General features: G+C 63.1%; 1 protein-coding gene across 4 annotated transcripts in view; it reads right to left on the reverse strand.

Annotated features, from left to right (window-relative positions):
- The window catches only part of DYSF (dysferlin), a 106,342-nt gene extending 99,430 nt beyond the window's left edge, over positions 1-6,912 (reverse strand). For all 4 annotated transcript variants that reach the window (XM_075709263.1, XM_075709261.1, XM_075709262.1 and 1 more), the window contains exons 1-3: positions 6,819-6,912; positions 3,868-3,923; positions 2,721-2,812 (exon numbers count right to left, since the gene is read on the reverse strand). In XM_075709263.1, coding sequence (XP_075565378.1) covers positions 2,721-2,812; positions 3,868-3,923; positions 6,819-6,912 — 242 coding nt within the window. The remainder of the gene's footprint in view (positions 1-2,720; positions 2,813-3,867; positions 3,924-6,818) is intronic.
- Between the last annotated feature and the right edge of the window lie 8,909 nt (positions 6,913-15,821).

Consider the following 15,821-nt stretch of genomic DNA (forward strand, 5'->3'; position numbering starts at 1 on the left):
CACGCTGATGTTTGAGTTGTCGCTCAGCACTGCTTATGCTAGTCAAGGACTTTTCAGTTTCCCATGCTCTGCCAGGGGCACAAGAAGCTGGGAGGGGGCACAGCCAGGAGAGCTGACCCAAACTGCCCCAAGGGCCGTTCCATACCATATGACATCAAGGGCAGTAGAGAAACTGGGGGGGTTGGCCGGGGAGCAGCGATCACTGCTGGGAACTGGCTGGGCATCAGTTAGCGGGTGGGGAGCGATTGCATTGGGCATCACTTGCTTTGGATATTATTATTATTATCATTATTATATTATTACTATTATCATTTTACCTTATTTCAATTATTAAACTGTTCGTATCTCAACCCAGGAGTGGTTTTCACTCTCACTCTTCCAATTCTCTCTGCCATCCCATCGGGGTAGGGGCAGTGAGCGAGCGGCTGCGTGGTGCTGAGCTGCTGGCTGGGGCTGAACCAGGACAGTGATGAAGGGATGGAGAGCAGCCCTGCGGAGAAGGACTTGGGGTGCTGGGGGATGAAAAGCTGGACATGAGCCGGCAATGTGCGCTGGCAGCCCAGAAAGCCAACCGTGTCCTGGGCTGCATCCCCAGCAGCGTGGGCAGCGGGGCGAGGGAGGGGATTCTGCCCCTCTGCCCCGCTCTGGGCAGACCCCCCTGCAGCCCTGCGCCCAGCTCGGGGCCCTCAGCACAAGGACACGGAGCTGCTGAGCGGGGCCAGGGGAGGCCACAGAAATGCCCCGAGGGCCGGAGCCCCTCTGCTGCGGGGCCAGGCTGGGGGGCTGGGGGTGCTCAGCCTGGAGAGGAGAAGGGTCTGGGGACACCTTACTGCGGCTGTTCAATATATGAAGGGGGCTTGTAATAAAGACAGGAAGAGACTTTCTACCAGGGCTTGTAGTGACAGGACGAGGGGCAATGGTTTTAAACTGAGAGGGTAGGCTGAGACTGGACACAAGGAAGAAATGTTTTACGCTGAGCGTGGTGCGACACTGGACCGGGTCGCCCAGAGAAGCCGTGGATGCCCCATCCCTGGAAGTGTCCGAGGCCAGGCTGGACGGGGCTCTGAGCGACCTGGTCTGGTGGAAGATGTCCCTGCCCATGGCAGGGGGCTGGACTAGGTGATCTTTGAAGTCCCTTCCAACCCAAACCATTCTGTGGTCCTGCGATTTCAGATGGCAACAGCAGCTGAGACAGGGCGTTAATCGCCGGTGTCATGGTTCTTCTCCTACTAAATCCAAACCACAGCACTATGCCTGCTACTAGGAAGAAAATTAACTCTATTGCAGCCAGTCAATAACTATTGTAGCCAGCCAGGACGGCCGGTCACCAGTAATTGCCCTGTTTGGGCGCTGCAGCACCCATGCAGACAGGCAGGCTGATATTTTCTCCCGAGGGAAGGAAAAGCAAAAAAAATCCACCGTCGCCTTCCTGGTGGAGAGGGGACCGCTCGTGAGAGCACGGGGTCACGGCAGAGCAGCTGTTCCCCATGCAGGCAGACAAAACCTCCCTGCGTCGGGAGCTGGGACCCTTTTCCCGTCCTCCCTCGCTATTTTTAGAGACGCACAATACCAGCGAGCTGGACTGGACCCAATTTCCACCTCCTTTGGCCTCCGGCCCAAGAGCGAATCCAGCATCGGCTCCAGCCCTGAAAATGGGATCCTTTGCGCCGGGGCCGTCCTCCCCGTCCCAGCCGGCGCAGGGCAGCGGCTTCCCACCCTCCACCATCCAAAAATAAATTACTTCCTATATATATTTTTTTTTTCCCCTCTGCAAGCAGCGATCCTGGCCAAAGGAGCCCCGCACGCAGAGGCAGGTTGCCATGGGGTGGCCCTGGGTGGCCCAGGACTGGCGGTGGCATCGCCGTCTGCTCTCACCCTCCTCGCTGGTGCAGCCGCTGTGAGGGGGGGAGACCCCCACCCCACGGGGGAACTTTGGCTGCCCCCGGAGCGAGGGGCACCAGGAGCTGCTGTGAGAAAGGAAGTCGCCCCGGGTTATTTGTTTTGCAAACGCCGCCCTTCCCAGCGCCGGCAGCAACACGCGCGTTCGGGAAAGGAGCTTGGCTGCCATCGCACGCCTCCCCGGCCAAGTGCCCGTCACCAAGGCCTCGCGGCGGCGGTGTTGCTGCCGGGGCAGGCGGCCGTGCTGGTGCGGCGAGCCGGGGGCGGCGGCGGGCACAAGGCTCCCTGTGTGCTCCCTGCCCTCAAAGGCTGGTTTTTCTCCCCGGCGCTTGAGCAAAGGAGCCCAGAAACGCGGCTCTCGCCTCCCACCAGCCGCCCCCGCTGCAAAGGGCAAGCCGGTGGCAGGGAGCAACGCGTGGAGCCCGGGGAGAGCCCAAATCCCCTCGCTGCCCAACCCGGCCACCCCTGTGCAAAGCCTCGGGCTGTGCCGGTGACGGGAGCAGGGCAGGGGGCTCACACCCGGCACCCGACGCTTCTTCTACCTAGAATCCTAGAATCATGGAATCGTTTAGGTTGGAAAAGACCTTTAAGATCATCCAGTCCAACCATTGACCAACACTACCAAGTCCACACTAAACCAATTAAGGGTAGACTAAACCATGTCCCAAAGTGCCACATCCACCCATTTTTTGGACACTTCCAGGGATGGGGACTCCACCACCTCTCTGGGCAGCCTGTTCCAATGCTTGACCACCCTTTCCATGAAGGAATTTTTCCTAATATCCAACCTAAACCTCCCCTGGTGCAGCTTGAGCCCATACCTGTTTCTCCCCACGGTTTCATGGTCTTTCACGACGACGGTGAGCTCGGCGCCCGGGTCCAGGGGAACTCCCTTCAGGTCCCACTCGAAGCCCTGGAGAGGAGGAGAGGGGAGCCAGGATCAGCACCCGGCTGGAGCCGCGATGCTCACGCCGGCATCGACCAGCTCCGGCACCACCAGGAGCTCTCGGGGGAGAACCAAATCGCCAGACCTGCTTCACCATCACAGCACCGACAGCCCCGACCCGGCCCCTCGGCACAAACCTCAGCACCGCGCGTCCCCTGAGCAAAACAGAATCATCAAATCATCGAATCGTTGAGGTTGGAAAAGACCTTGAAGATCATCCAGTCCAACCATTAACCTGACACTGCCAACTCCAGCACTAAACCAGTTAAGGGGAGAGCAATAATTAATTTCATGTGTCCTGGCTTGGTGGCTGGATTATTTTTTAATGAAAGTAAAAACTGGGAATCACTAAGGTTGGAAAGGATCTCTAAGATCATCAGTCCAACCATCAACCCAACACCACCATGCCCACTAAACCATGTCCCAGGGTGCCACGTATAATATCCCAGCAGACCCCCAGAAAAAACATTCCGAGGCAAAGGCCTTCCCCTCGTCAGGGATTTAAAGCGAAGGAGAAAATGATGGGAGCTGGCACACAGCGTTTCTGCCCCAAAACGGTGTTAGGCTGCTCACCAAAACACTTTGTTTTTTTTATTTTGACCCATGAAAGCACAGGTCAGGGTTAGAAGGAAGAAGGTGCTGGAAAAAATATCCTCCCTTGGGCCAGGCTGATGAGTAAAACACACTTGTTTTCCCCTCGAGCGGCAATATTTTTAAACAGCTTCTTTTAACGTGCGTGCTTAGCGCTGATAAGATCTTGATGAAAGGAGAAGAGGCTGGAGCAAAGGTCCATAACGGAGCCAGCTCAGCCCAGCTCCTCCCATGCCGGTGCCGGGAATTTTGGATAGGAAGCTGCCCGTGGTGGGGACCGTCCCCAAACCCTCGATGGGGTGGCAGCCTGGGGGCGTCACCGGGCCCCCCACAAGCCCCTTGTGCTGGGGGCACCTTGGTGGGCTTGCACCCGGGTCCCACGGCACCCTCCATGCCCGGGCTGTCCCCCGTGGGGACGGGGGGACACTCACCTCGTTCCATACGGGGTTCACGTTGTTCTTGATGACTTTAGTCTTCTTCTTGACACCTGCAAGGGAGCAACGCACAGGGGTCAGACTGGCTTCCCCGCCGAACCGTGGGGAACGACCCCAAAATTCCGGTCCCTGCCACGTACTGGGGGGGGTTGAGAGCTTCCAGCAACTCCAGGAGCGGGATCAGGCCCCGCTCCTTGCACACAGGCTGGGCTGTGCTGGGCACAGACGGGCTCCGGGGCCCCGCTTCGAGCCCCAGCCCTGCACGAGCCTTGCTGGAAAACCCCGGGCAAGTCACCTGCACGTGCCGTGCCTCAGTTTCCCCACGAGCAGGGCAGAGAGCAGGCTCCCAAAGGCTGCCGGGTGGGTTTTTGGGCTGGAAGGTGCTATGGGGGGCCCAGACATCCTCCTCCCTCCACCCAAATGTCGGCGCAGTCCCGGACGGGGACCCAGAGCCCCTGCGAGAGCGGTCGGATGCTCGCACACTGGACGGGGGTGCTGGCCCACTGACACCCCAAAAACATGTGGACAGGGATGCCGTCACCTGGTCATAGAATCATCGAATCATCGAATCGTTTAGGTTGGAAAAGCCCTTTAAGATCATCCAGTCCAACCATTAACCTACACTACCAAGTCCACACTAAACCAATCAAGGGTAGACCAGACTGAACCATGTCCCAAAGTGCCACCTCTGCCTGTTTGTTGAACCCCTCCAGGGATGGGGACTCCACCACCTCTCTGGGCAGCCTGGTCCAATGCTTGACCACCCTTTCCGTAAAGAAATTTCTCCCAATTTCCAACCTAAACCTCCCCTGGCGCAGCTTGAGCCCATTTCCTCTCATCCTATCGCTTGTTCCTTGGGAGAAGAGCCCGACCCCCCTCCTGCCCCCTCCTGCCAGGAGCTGCAGAGCGATCAGGTCTCCCCTCAGCCTCCTCTTCTCCAGGCTGAACACCCCCAGCTCCCTCAGCCGCTCCCCACCAGCCCTGTGCTCCAGACCCTGCCCCAGCTCCGCTGCCCTTCTCTGGACACGCTCCAGCACCCCAATGTCCTTCTTGTGCTGAGGGACCCAAAACTGGACACAGCATTCCAGGTGCGGCCTCACCAGCGCCGAGTACAGGGGGACGATCCCTGCCCTGCTCCTGCTGGCCACGCTATTCCTGATACAAGCCAGGATGCTGTTGGCCTTCTTGGCCACCTGGGCACACTGCTGGCTCATGTTCAGCCGCTGTCGACCAACACCCCCAGCTCCTTTTCGGCCAGGCAGCTTTCCAGCCACTCTTCCCCCAGCCTGTAGCGCTGCATGGGGTTGTTGTGAGCCAAGTGCAGGCCCCGGCACTTGGCCTTGTTGAACCTCACACAGTTGGCCTCGGCCCATCGGTCCAGCCTGTCCAGGTCCCTCTGCAGGGCCATCCTACCCTCCAGCAGAGGTCCCCAAGGATGGGACCGCAGCCGTCCTGGGGAGCGGAGTCAGCAGTTCAAAGCAGCCCAAAGCCAACGTCCCCAGGAGCCCCGGTGCCTGGGGGGGGTGGTCCAGCCCGGACCGAGGACCCCCCCCGCCGAAACCACAACCCTCACGTCACCGCGAAAACCAGCCGAACGCCCGCTCGGGCTCCCGGGGCTGCGTCATGGGAGGGACGGGGGGGAAGAGGAAAAGGAAGAGCCGAACAATAGCGGTGACTCAAACCCCGGGGGGCACCGGCCCAGCACCCCGCAGAGCCGTGTGGGTGGGGACCCCCGGCCGTGGCGACGGCACACGGGGCTAGCGGGGAGCCCAAGCCGCTCACTGAAAACACTCTCCTTTTTTTCGTCACCGTCGCTTTAGCATCGCTATATTCATCTTTTCCTATTTCAGATTTTAAAGTCGCCAACGCGGCCGCCGGAGCCGGGGCCGGGAGGGAGGCACCCCCGGAGAGCATCGCCGAGCCCGGGAGATGCCAAACATCCCCAATTTTAAGCCACATCTGCTGATGCCTCATCTTCACGGCACGCGGAGCCCTGGAATTCCCCCCCTACCCACGCTTTCGGGCTGGTGATTTGGCTGACGAGAGCTGCTTGCCGCCCTGGCAGCGGATGGATGGAGCCCACCCTGGGCAAACACCCGGCACCCACGGTGGGATGAAGGCACGAGGGGTCCCGGAGCGGCTGGGCAGGGGTCGGCAGCATCCCCGCTCCCCCCACCCGCCCCGCGCAGCACAGGAAAGGCTGGGTCAGAAGCCGTTCATCCCTTTCCTTTCCTTTTTTTTTTTTTTTCTAAAAATTGACATTTTCCAACACCAGGAAGCGGCTGCCAAAAAGAAAAAAAAAAAATGCGACATCCTCCGGCGAGCGCTTTCGAGGTGCAAAGGCAGCGCTCCCTTCCCGGCATCTCCGTCCTCCGATTCCCACAGCAATGGGATACCCCCTCCCCCGCCCCGGATCAGGGGTTCTTCTTATCGATCTCATATTAGTAATTAAAAGACCTTAACGAGAGCGACTGAGAGCACCCAAGGGTGCAGCGCCCTGCAGCAAAGCCGGGTCCTGCTCTTTGCCGGCGCTCGCCCCATGGCTTTTGAATGCCGTGACAGCAAAATTCCCTGTGCAAAAATCTCCCCCGGCAAAAATCCCCGCGCCCCCATCCCGAAATCGCGACGGAAGAGCGATAAAATTTGCAGCTCGCCCCGGGGAGCCTCGGGCACGCCAGCGGCATGCGGGAACGCGTGAGAGGGGTGGAAGGGGTTAGGGTGTGTTGGGTAGTGGGGTGCAGGGGGGGCGGGAATTCTGTAAGGATTTAGGACAAGGATAGAGTTTTGCAAAGCCCGGCTTCTGCGGGGTGCCCGGCCAGGACGTACGTCCTGGCCGGGCACCCCGCAGAAACCGGGTTTTGCTTGAGGGTGTCGCAAAAGCAGGCGAAAATCTGGCAAAGCGCTAACCCTGCCCCCCCACCCCAGCCCAAATTTGGGATTCCCCTCACCTCGGAAAATCAAGCTGGCCACCGGGTCGCTTTGCTTGTCGCCTTTCTCCAAATTGGGAAGGTGGCTTGCGCGTTGGAGCAAGCAACGCAGCATGGCTGGGCGATGAAGAAGGGCACGGGGAGGCCAAAGCGGGCGAGGCCCCGAGCAGGATCCGGCCCCCCCAACATCGTCGCCTCCCCCCCCCTCCTCCCCCGTCCCGTCCCGGCCCTCCCCGGAGGGTGGAGGAGGTGACCGGGAGGGGACACGGAGCGCCTCGGCGCGGTCGCTGCGCAGGCTGCAAGAGCCGGGAATGCTGCGAGCTCCGGGGATGGTAAAGAAATCACCGGGATCCAGGGATGCTGCGAGCTCCGGGGATGGTAAAGAAATCACCGGCATCCAGGGATGCTGCGAGCTCTGGGGATGCCCAAGCACCGGCATCCAGGGATGCTGCAAAGCCCAAGGATGCCCAGGATCCAGGGATGCGGCAAGCTCCAGGGATGGTAAATAAATCACTGGGACTTAGGGATGCTGCAGGCTCCGAGGATGCCCAAGCGCCGGGATCCAGGCATGCTGCAGGCTCCGAGGATGCCCAAGCGCCGGGATCCAGGGATGCTGAGAACCCCGAGGATGCCCAAGCAGCAGGATCCAGGGATGTTCCAAGGCCTGGAGATGGTAAAAAAATCCCCAGGATCCAGGGATGCTGTGAGCTCCGGGGATGGTAAAGAAATCACCGGCATCCAGGATGCTGCGAGCTCCAGGGATGCCCAAGCACCGGCATCCAGGGATGCTGCAAAGCCCAAGGATGCCCAGGATCCAGGGATGCAGCAAGCTCCAGGGATGGTAAATAAATCACTGGGACTTAGGGATGCTGCAGGCTCCGAGGATGCCCAAGCACCGGGATCCAGGCATGCTGCAGGCTCCGAGGATGCCCAAGCAGCAGGATCCAGGGATGTTCCAAGGCCTGGAGATGGTAAAAAAATCCCCAGGATCCAGGGATGCTGCGAGCTCCGGGGATGGTAAAGAAATCACCGGCATCCAGGGATGCTGCGAGCTCCGGGGATGCCCAAGCACCGGCATCCAGGGATGCTGCAAAGCCCAAGGATGCCCAGGATCCAGGGATGCGGCAAGCTCCAGGGATGGTAAATAAATCACTGGGACTTAGGGATGCTGCAGGCTCCGAGGATGCCCAAGTGCCGGGATCCAGGCATGCTGCAGGCTCCGAGGATGCCCAAGCGCCGGGATCCAGGGATGCTGAGAACCCCGAGGATGCCCAAGCAGCAGGATCCAGGGATGTTCCAAGGCCTGGAGATGGTAAAAAAATCCCCAGGATCCAGGGATGCTGTGAGCTCCGGGGATGGTGAAGGAATCACCGGCATCCAGGGATGCTGCGAGCTCCGGGGATGCCCAAGCACCGGCATCCAGGGATGCTGCAAAGCCCAAGGATGCCCAGGATCCAGGGATGCAGCAAGCTCCAGGGATGGTAAATAAATCACTGGGACTTAGGGATGCTGCAGGCTCCGAGGATGCCCAAGCGCCGGGATCCAGGCATGCTGCAGGCTCCGAGGATGCCCAAGCGCCGGGATCCAGGGATGCTGAGAACCCCGAGGATGCCCAAGCAGCAGGATCCAGGGATGTTCCAAGGCCTGGAGATGGTAAAAAAATCCCCAGGATCCAGGGATGCTGTGAGCTCCGGGGATGGTAAAGAAATCACCGGCATCCAGGATGCTGCGAGCTCCAGGGATGCCCAAGCACCGGCATCCAGGGATGCTGCAAAGCCCAAGGATGCCCAGGATCCAGGGATGCAGCAAGCTCCAGGGATGGTAAATAAATCACTGGGACTTAGGGATGCTGCAGGCTCCGAGGATGCCCAAGCACCGGGATCCAGGCATGCTGCAGGCTCCGAGGATGCCCAAGCAGCAGGATCCAGGGATGTTCCAAGGCCTGGAGATGGTAAAAAAATCCCCAGGATCCAGGGATGCTGCGAGCTCCGGGGATGGTAAAGAAATCACCGGCATCCAGGGATGCTGCGAGCTCCGGGGATGCCCAAGCACCGGCATCCAGGGATGCTGCAAAGCCCAAGGATGCCCAGGATCCAGGGATGCGGCAAGCTCCAGGGATGGTAAATAAATCACTGGGACTTAGGGATGCTGCAGGCTCCGAGGATGCCCAAGTGCCGGGATCCAGGCATGCTGCAGGCTCCGAGGATGCCCGAGCGCCAGGATCCAGGGATGCTGAGAACCCCGAGGATGCCCAAGCAGCAGGATCCAGGGATGTTCCAAGGCCTGGAGATGGTAAAAAAATCCCCAGGATCCAGGGATGCTGTGAGCTCCGGGGATGGTGAAGGAATCACCGGCATCCAGGGATGCTGCGAGCTCCGGGGATGCCCAAGCACCGGCATCCAGGGATGCTGCAAAGCCCAAGGATGCCCAGGATCCAGGGATGCAGCAAGCTCCAGGGATGGTAAATAAATCACTGGGACTTAGGGATGCTGCAGGCTCCGAGGATGCCCAAGCGCCGGGATCCAGGCATGCTGCAGGCTCCGAGGATGCCCAAGCGCCGGGATCCAGGGATGCTGAGAACCCCGAGGATGCCCAAGCAGCAGGATCCAGGGATGTTCCAAGGCCTGGAGATGGTAAAAAAATCCCCAGGATCCAGGGATGCTGTGAGCTCCGGGGATGGTGAAGGAATCACCGGCATCCAGGGATGCTGCGAGCTCTGGGGATGCCCAAGCACCGGCATCCAGGGATGCTGCAAAGCCCAAGGATGCCCAGGATCCAGGGATGCGGCAAGCTCCAGGGATGGTAAATAAATCACTGGGACTTAGGGATGCTGCAGGCTCCGAGGATGCCCAAGCACCGGGATCCAGGGATGCTGAGAACCCCGAGGATGCCCAAGCAGCAGGATCCAGGGATGTTCCAAGGCCTGGAGATGGTAAAAAAATCCCCAGGATCCAGGGATGCTGCGAGCTCCGGGGATGGTGAAGGAATCACCGGCATCCAGGGATGCTGCGAGCTCTGGGGATGCCCAAGCACCGGCATCCAGGGATGCTGCAAAGCCCAAGGATGCCCAGGATCCAGGGATGCGGCAAGCTCCAGCGATGGTAAATAAATCACTGGGACTTAGGGATGCTGCAGGCTCCGAGGATGCCCAAGCGCCGGGATCCAGGCATGCTGCAGGCTCCGAGGATGCCCAAGCGCCGGGATCCAGGGATGCTGAGAACCCCGAGGATGCCCAAGCAGCAGGATCCAGGGATGTTCCAAGGCCTGGAGATGGTAAAAAAATCCCCAGGATCCAGGGATGCTGTGAGCTCCGGGGATGGTGAAGGAATCACCGGCATCCAGGGATGCTGCGAGCTCTGGGGATGCCCAAGCACCGGCATCCAGGGATGCTGCAAAGCCCAAGGATGCCCAGGATCCAGGGATGCGGCAAGCTCCAGGGATGGTAAATAAATCACTGGGACTTAGGGATGCTGCAGGCTCCGAGGATGCCCAAGCGCCGGGATCCAGGCATGCTGCAGGCTCCGAGGATGCCCAAGCGCCGGGATCCAGGGATGCTGAGAACCCCGAGGATGCCCAAGCAGCAGGATCCAGGGATGTTGCAAGGCCTGGAGATGGTAAAAAAATCCCCAGGATCCAGGGATGCTGCAAGCTCCGGGGATGGTGAAGGAATCACCAGGACTGAGAGATGCTGTGAACCCCGAGGAGGCCCAAGCACCAGGATCCAGGGATATTCCAAGCCCTGGGGATGGTAAAGAAATCACTGGGAACCAGGGATGCTGTAAGCTCCAGGGATGGTAAATAAATGACCAGGATGCCCTGGGGATGGTGAATAAATCACCAGGATCCAGGGATGCTGCACGCTCTGGGGATGCCAAAACACCAGGACTTGGGGATGCCATGAACGCCAAGGATGCCCACGATCCAGGGATGTTGCAAGGCCTGGAGATGGTAAAGAAATCACTGGGACTTGGGGGTGCTGCGAACCCCGAGGATGCCCAAGCACCGGGATCCAGGGATATTCCAAGCCCTGGGGATGGTAAATAAATCACTGGGAACCGGGGATGCTGCGAGCTCCAGGGATGGTAAAGAAGTGACTGGGACTTGGGGATGCTGCAGGCTCCAAGGATGCCCGAGCACCAGGATCCAGGGATGCTGCAGACTCCACAGATGGTGAAGAAATCACCGGGACTCAGGGATGCTGCAGGCTCCGAGGATGCCCAAGCACCGGGATCTGAGGATGTTGCAAGGCCTGGAGATGGTAAAGAAATCACTGGGATCCAGGGATGCTGCGAGCCCTGGGGATGGTAGAGAAATCACCGGGACTCAGGGATACTGCAGGCTCTGAGGATGCCCAAGCAGCGACACCCGGGGACACTATGAACCCCAGGGATGCCTGAGCACCAGGATCCAGGGATATTCCAAGCCCTGGGGATGGTAAATAAATCCCTGGGAAGCAGGGATGCTGTGAGCCCCAGGGATGGTAAATAAATCACCAGGACTCAGGGATCCTGAGAACCCTAAGGATGCCCGAGCACCAGGATCCAGAGATATTGCAAGGCCTGGAGATGGTAAAGAAATCACCGGGATCCTGGGATGCTGCAGGCTCCAGGAATGCCCAAGCACCAGGACTTGGGGATGCAGAAAAGCCCAAGGATGGCAAATGAATCCCTGACATCCAGGGGTGCTGCGAACCCCGAGGATGTCCGAGCACCGGGATCCGGGGATGTTGCAAGGCCTGGAGATGGTAAAGAAATCACCGGGAAGCGGGGATGCTGCAAGCTCCAGGGATGGTAAAGGAAACACTGGGATCCAGGGATGCTGCAGGCTCCGGCAATGCCCAAGCACCAGGATTGGGGGATGCAGCAAAGCCCAAGGATGGTAAATGAATCCCTGACACCCAGGGGTGCTGCGAATCCCGAGGCTGCCCAAGCACTGGGATCCAGGGATGTTCCAAACCCTGGGGATGGTAAAGAAATCACCGGGACTCAGGGATGCTGCGAATCCCGAGGATGCCCAAGCACCGGGATCCGGGGATGTTCCAAGCCCTGGGGATGGTAAATAAATCACCGGGACTCAGGGATGCTGCGAACCCTGAGGATGCCCAAGCTCTGGGATCCAGGGATGCTGCAAGGCCTGGGGATGGTAAAGAAATCCCCGGGAAGCGGGGATGCTGCGAGCCCCAGGGGTGCAAAAGCACGGACACCCGGGCACGCTGCACGTTTGGGGTGCGCAAACGCCTGGACCCAGGGGTGCCATGAGCCGCAGCGGTGCCCAAGCAGCAGACCCCGGGATGAAACGGCACCAGGGATGCCGGAGCAGCGGGACACGGGAGACGTCCCACGCACAGGGACACCGGGGCGACGTGCCCCCGGGCCGGCGCAAGCCGGGGGAGCCCCCAGACCCGGGGGGTTTTGCGCCACGGGGGACACATCAGCGCGGGGTGGGTGCTGCCGAGCACCCGGCAGCATCGGGCCCAGCTGACACGGGTGGCTGGGGGGGGGGGGGGGGGGGCGACCCCGCCACCACCCCCTTCGCCGTCCCCTCGCCGCAGCCCCCACGCGCTGCTTCCCACGGCCGTGCCCACGCACGGGGACGCCGTGACAGCGGGATGGGGGACGCCGTGACAGCGGGATGGGGGACAGCAGGACAGGGGATGCCGTGACAGCGGGACGGGGGACACCATGACAGCAGGATGGGGGACAGCGGGATGGGGGACACCGTGACAGTGGGATGGGGGACAGTGGGACGGGGGACACTGTGACAGTGGGATGGGGGACAGCGGATGGGAGACGCCGTGACAGCGGGATGGGGGATGCTGTGACAGCGGGGATGGGGGACAGTGGGACGGGGGATGCCGTGCCAGCGGGACGGGGGACAGCAGGACGGGGACGCCGTGACAGCGGGACGGAGAATACCGTGACAGCGGGATGGGGGACAGCAGGACGGGGGATGCCGTGACAGCGGGACAGAGAATACCCGTGACAGCGGGATGGGGGACAGCGGGACGGGGGACACCGCGCCAGTGGGATGGGGGACGCCGTGACAGTGGGATGGGGGACAGTGGGACGGGGGACACCGTGACAGCGGGGACAGGGGATGCCGTGACAGCGGGACGGGGGCCTCCGCCCCATGGGGAAGCTCCCCCCACCCCGAAAAGCAGAGCCGGGGGAGACGCGGGTGCCGAGGCCACGGCCCTCTCTCCTCCCGCTCACCTCACCCCACCCAGCAAACCCCAAAAAGATGCTTTTTCACCCCAAGGCTGGCCGGAGCGCTGCAAGCGAGCCGCCGCACGTCACGTGCTGCCGCATCGCTCCTGTCACCCCCCTTGGCGCGGGGCGGGGGGGGGACAGGCGGTGGATTTGGGGGACAGGCGGTGGATTTGGGGGACAGGCGGTGGATTTGGGGGCAGGTGATGGATTTGGGGGACAGGCAGTGGATTTGGGGGACAGGCAATGGATTTGGGGGACAGGCGGTGGATTTGGGGGACAGGCTGGCACTAGGTGGGCACCGGGAGGTCGCAGGATGGGTCCCCCCCCATGGCCACGTCACCACGCAGGGGGAGTGGGGGCCCAGCGCAGCCCCCCGCGCCATCTTCCCATGGCGGGGGGGGGGACACGATGCCGGGAAGGCCAAAAATAAATCCTTGGCAGAAGAATAAACCGCTCCCGGCCGAGGGACGGGGGGTCGTGGGGGGCTGGTGGGGGGCGGGGGGGGGGTGGGGGCGGGGGGGGGGGGGGGGGGGGGGTCGTGGCTCCCCAACACGCAACCGGCCCCCGTGCACCCATGGGGACGGCCCTGAGCCCCCCATGGGCGCCCCGGCCCCCCCCGGCCCCCGGGAGCGGAGCGGAGGCCAGGAATAGCCCGGGCCGGTGCTGTCACCGCTCAGCTATGGCGTGTGCCCCCCCCGGGGAGGGGGGGAGCTGGGGGGGCTCCCCAGAAACCTCCCGGCGTCGGGGGGGGGGTGCGGTGGGAGGCTGCGGCAATGGCACCCACGGCGGGGGGGGGGGGGCGTGGAGGCTGCCCATCGTTTTTTGGGGGGACATTCGGGGGGTGGGACATCGGGGGGGGTCCCCAGAAATCCGCTCCCGGCCGGGGGGGTGGGGTGTGCGGTGGGCGGCTGCTGCGGCAACGGCAAACCGACGGCTGGGGGGGGGGGGTGGGGTGCGCGTGGACGCTGCCCATCCTTTTTGGGGGGACAACAGATTGCGGGGCGGGGGGGGAAATCAGACTGGGGGGACCCCGTGGGGTGGGCAGGGGATGGATTGGGGGGGGTGCAGGACACCCCCCACGCTCTCAGCACCCGTCCCCCGTCGCCGCCGGGCCCGAGCCCGGTGCAACCCCCGGGTGCAACCCCGGGTGCAACCCCCCCCGTGCAAAACCCCCTGGTGCAACCCCCCCGGTGCAAACACCCCCTGCAAACCCCCCCCGGTGCAACCCCCCCCCCCGGTGCAACCCCCCTCCCCCGGGGCAACCCCCCTGCAAAACCCCCCCCGGTGCAACCCCTCCCTGGGGCAACCCCCCTGCAAACCCCCCCCGGTTGCAACCCCCCCCCCCCCGGTGGCAACCCCCCCCCCTGGGGCAACCCCCCTGCAAACCCCCCCCCGGTGCAAACCCACCCGTGCAAACCCCCCCGGTGCAATACCCCCCTGCAACCCCCCCCCCCCCCGGTGCAAGCCCCCCCCCGGTGCCCCCCACCCCCGCACCTCCGAAGCTGGCGGAGCAGTAGGCATCGCTGATGTCCGTGTCCGGCGTGCGGGACATTTCTCCGCGTGGAGGATGAAGGCGCGGAGCATCGCCACGGCCCGGCCGCCGCCCACCGCAGGCCCACCGCTTCGCCCCCCCCCCCCCCGCCCCCCCCCAGCCCGGTGCCCGCCTCCCTTAAAGCGGAACGGCTGCGGCCACGGCGGGGGGGGGGCACCCACTCGGTAAAGCGTGGGACGTACCCCCCCCCCGTGGGCTTGGGTGCGCCCCGGGGGGTGCGGGACGGGGGGGCTGGCACCCCCCCTGCAAGCAAGCGGACCCCGCAGGACGGGGTTTGGGGGTCGTTCACCCCCCCCCCCCGCGGCGCAATGGGGTTTGGCCCCACGCGTGGGTGGGGGCTGGGAAGGTGCTGCAGAGCCCCTGGGTGCCAAGCCGCAGCCCCGCGGCGTGAGGGGGGGCAACCGGGGGGCAACCGGGGGGCTACGGGTGGCGTGGAGCCCCCCACGGCACCGAGCACGGCCCCCCCCCCCCCCCCCGGGAGCTGGGACCCCCGCGGCGGGGAGCTGCACCGGGAGCGTCCCCGGTGGGTGCTGCGGGGACCCCCGCGGCGGGGGGCTGCACCGGGAGCGTCCCGGGTGGGGTGCTGCGGGGACCCCCCCGGCGGCACCTGCGGGGACCCCCGCGGCGGGGGGCTGCACCGGGAGCGTCCCCGGTGGGTGCTGCGGGGACCCCCGCGGCGGGGGGCTGCACCGGGAGCGTCCCGGGTGGGTGCTGCGGGGACCCCCGCGGCGGGGGGCTGCACCGGGAGCGTCCCGGGTGGGTGCTGCGGGGACCCCCGCGGCGGGGGGCTGCACCGGGAGCGTCCCGGGTGGGTGCTGCGGGGACCCCCGTGGCGGGGGGCTGCACCGGGAGCGTCCCGGGTGGGTGTGCGGGGACCAGCCCCACGCGCCGTCCCCTGCCTCAGTTTCCCCGGGCGGGGGCTGGGAGAGCGCCGCTCTTCGCGGCGCAGCCATGACCGAGCACGGTGACAGGTGGGGACAGCTGCGGCCCCCGGCTATTTCGAGGACATTATTTATTTCGGAGACATTATCTATTTCGGGGAGGTTATTTTTACCCCTGCCTTTCCCAGCAACTCCCTCCTCCCAGCCTGGCCTGGACCCCGCTCCCGGCGTCCCCCCTGGCTGCCCCCGCTCCTTTTTGCCCTCTTTGGCTTTAAAAAAATTTCCCGTCGCCCCACGGCCGCCTGGCCCAGCACGGGATCAGCCAGGGAAGGGGACGCGCTCCAGAAGCGGCGGCTTAATTGCGTTTGGGTGAAACGTTCAT

The sequence above is a fragment of the Pelecanus crispus genome, chromosome 4 (assembly GCF_030463565.1).
Source record: "Pelecanus crispus isolate bPelCri1 chromosome 4, bPelCri1.pri, whole genome shotgun sequence".
Lineage (NCBI taxonomy): Eukaryota > Metazoa > Chordata > Aves > Pelecaniformes > Pelecanidae > Pelecanus > Pelecanus crispus.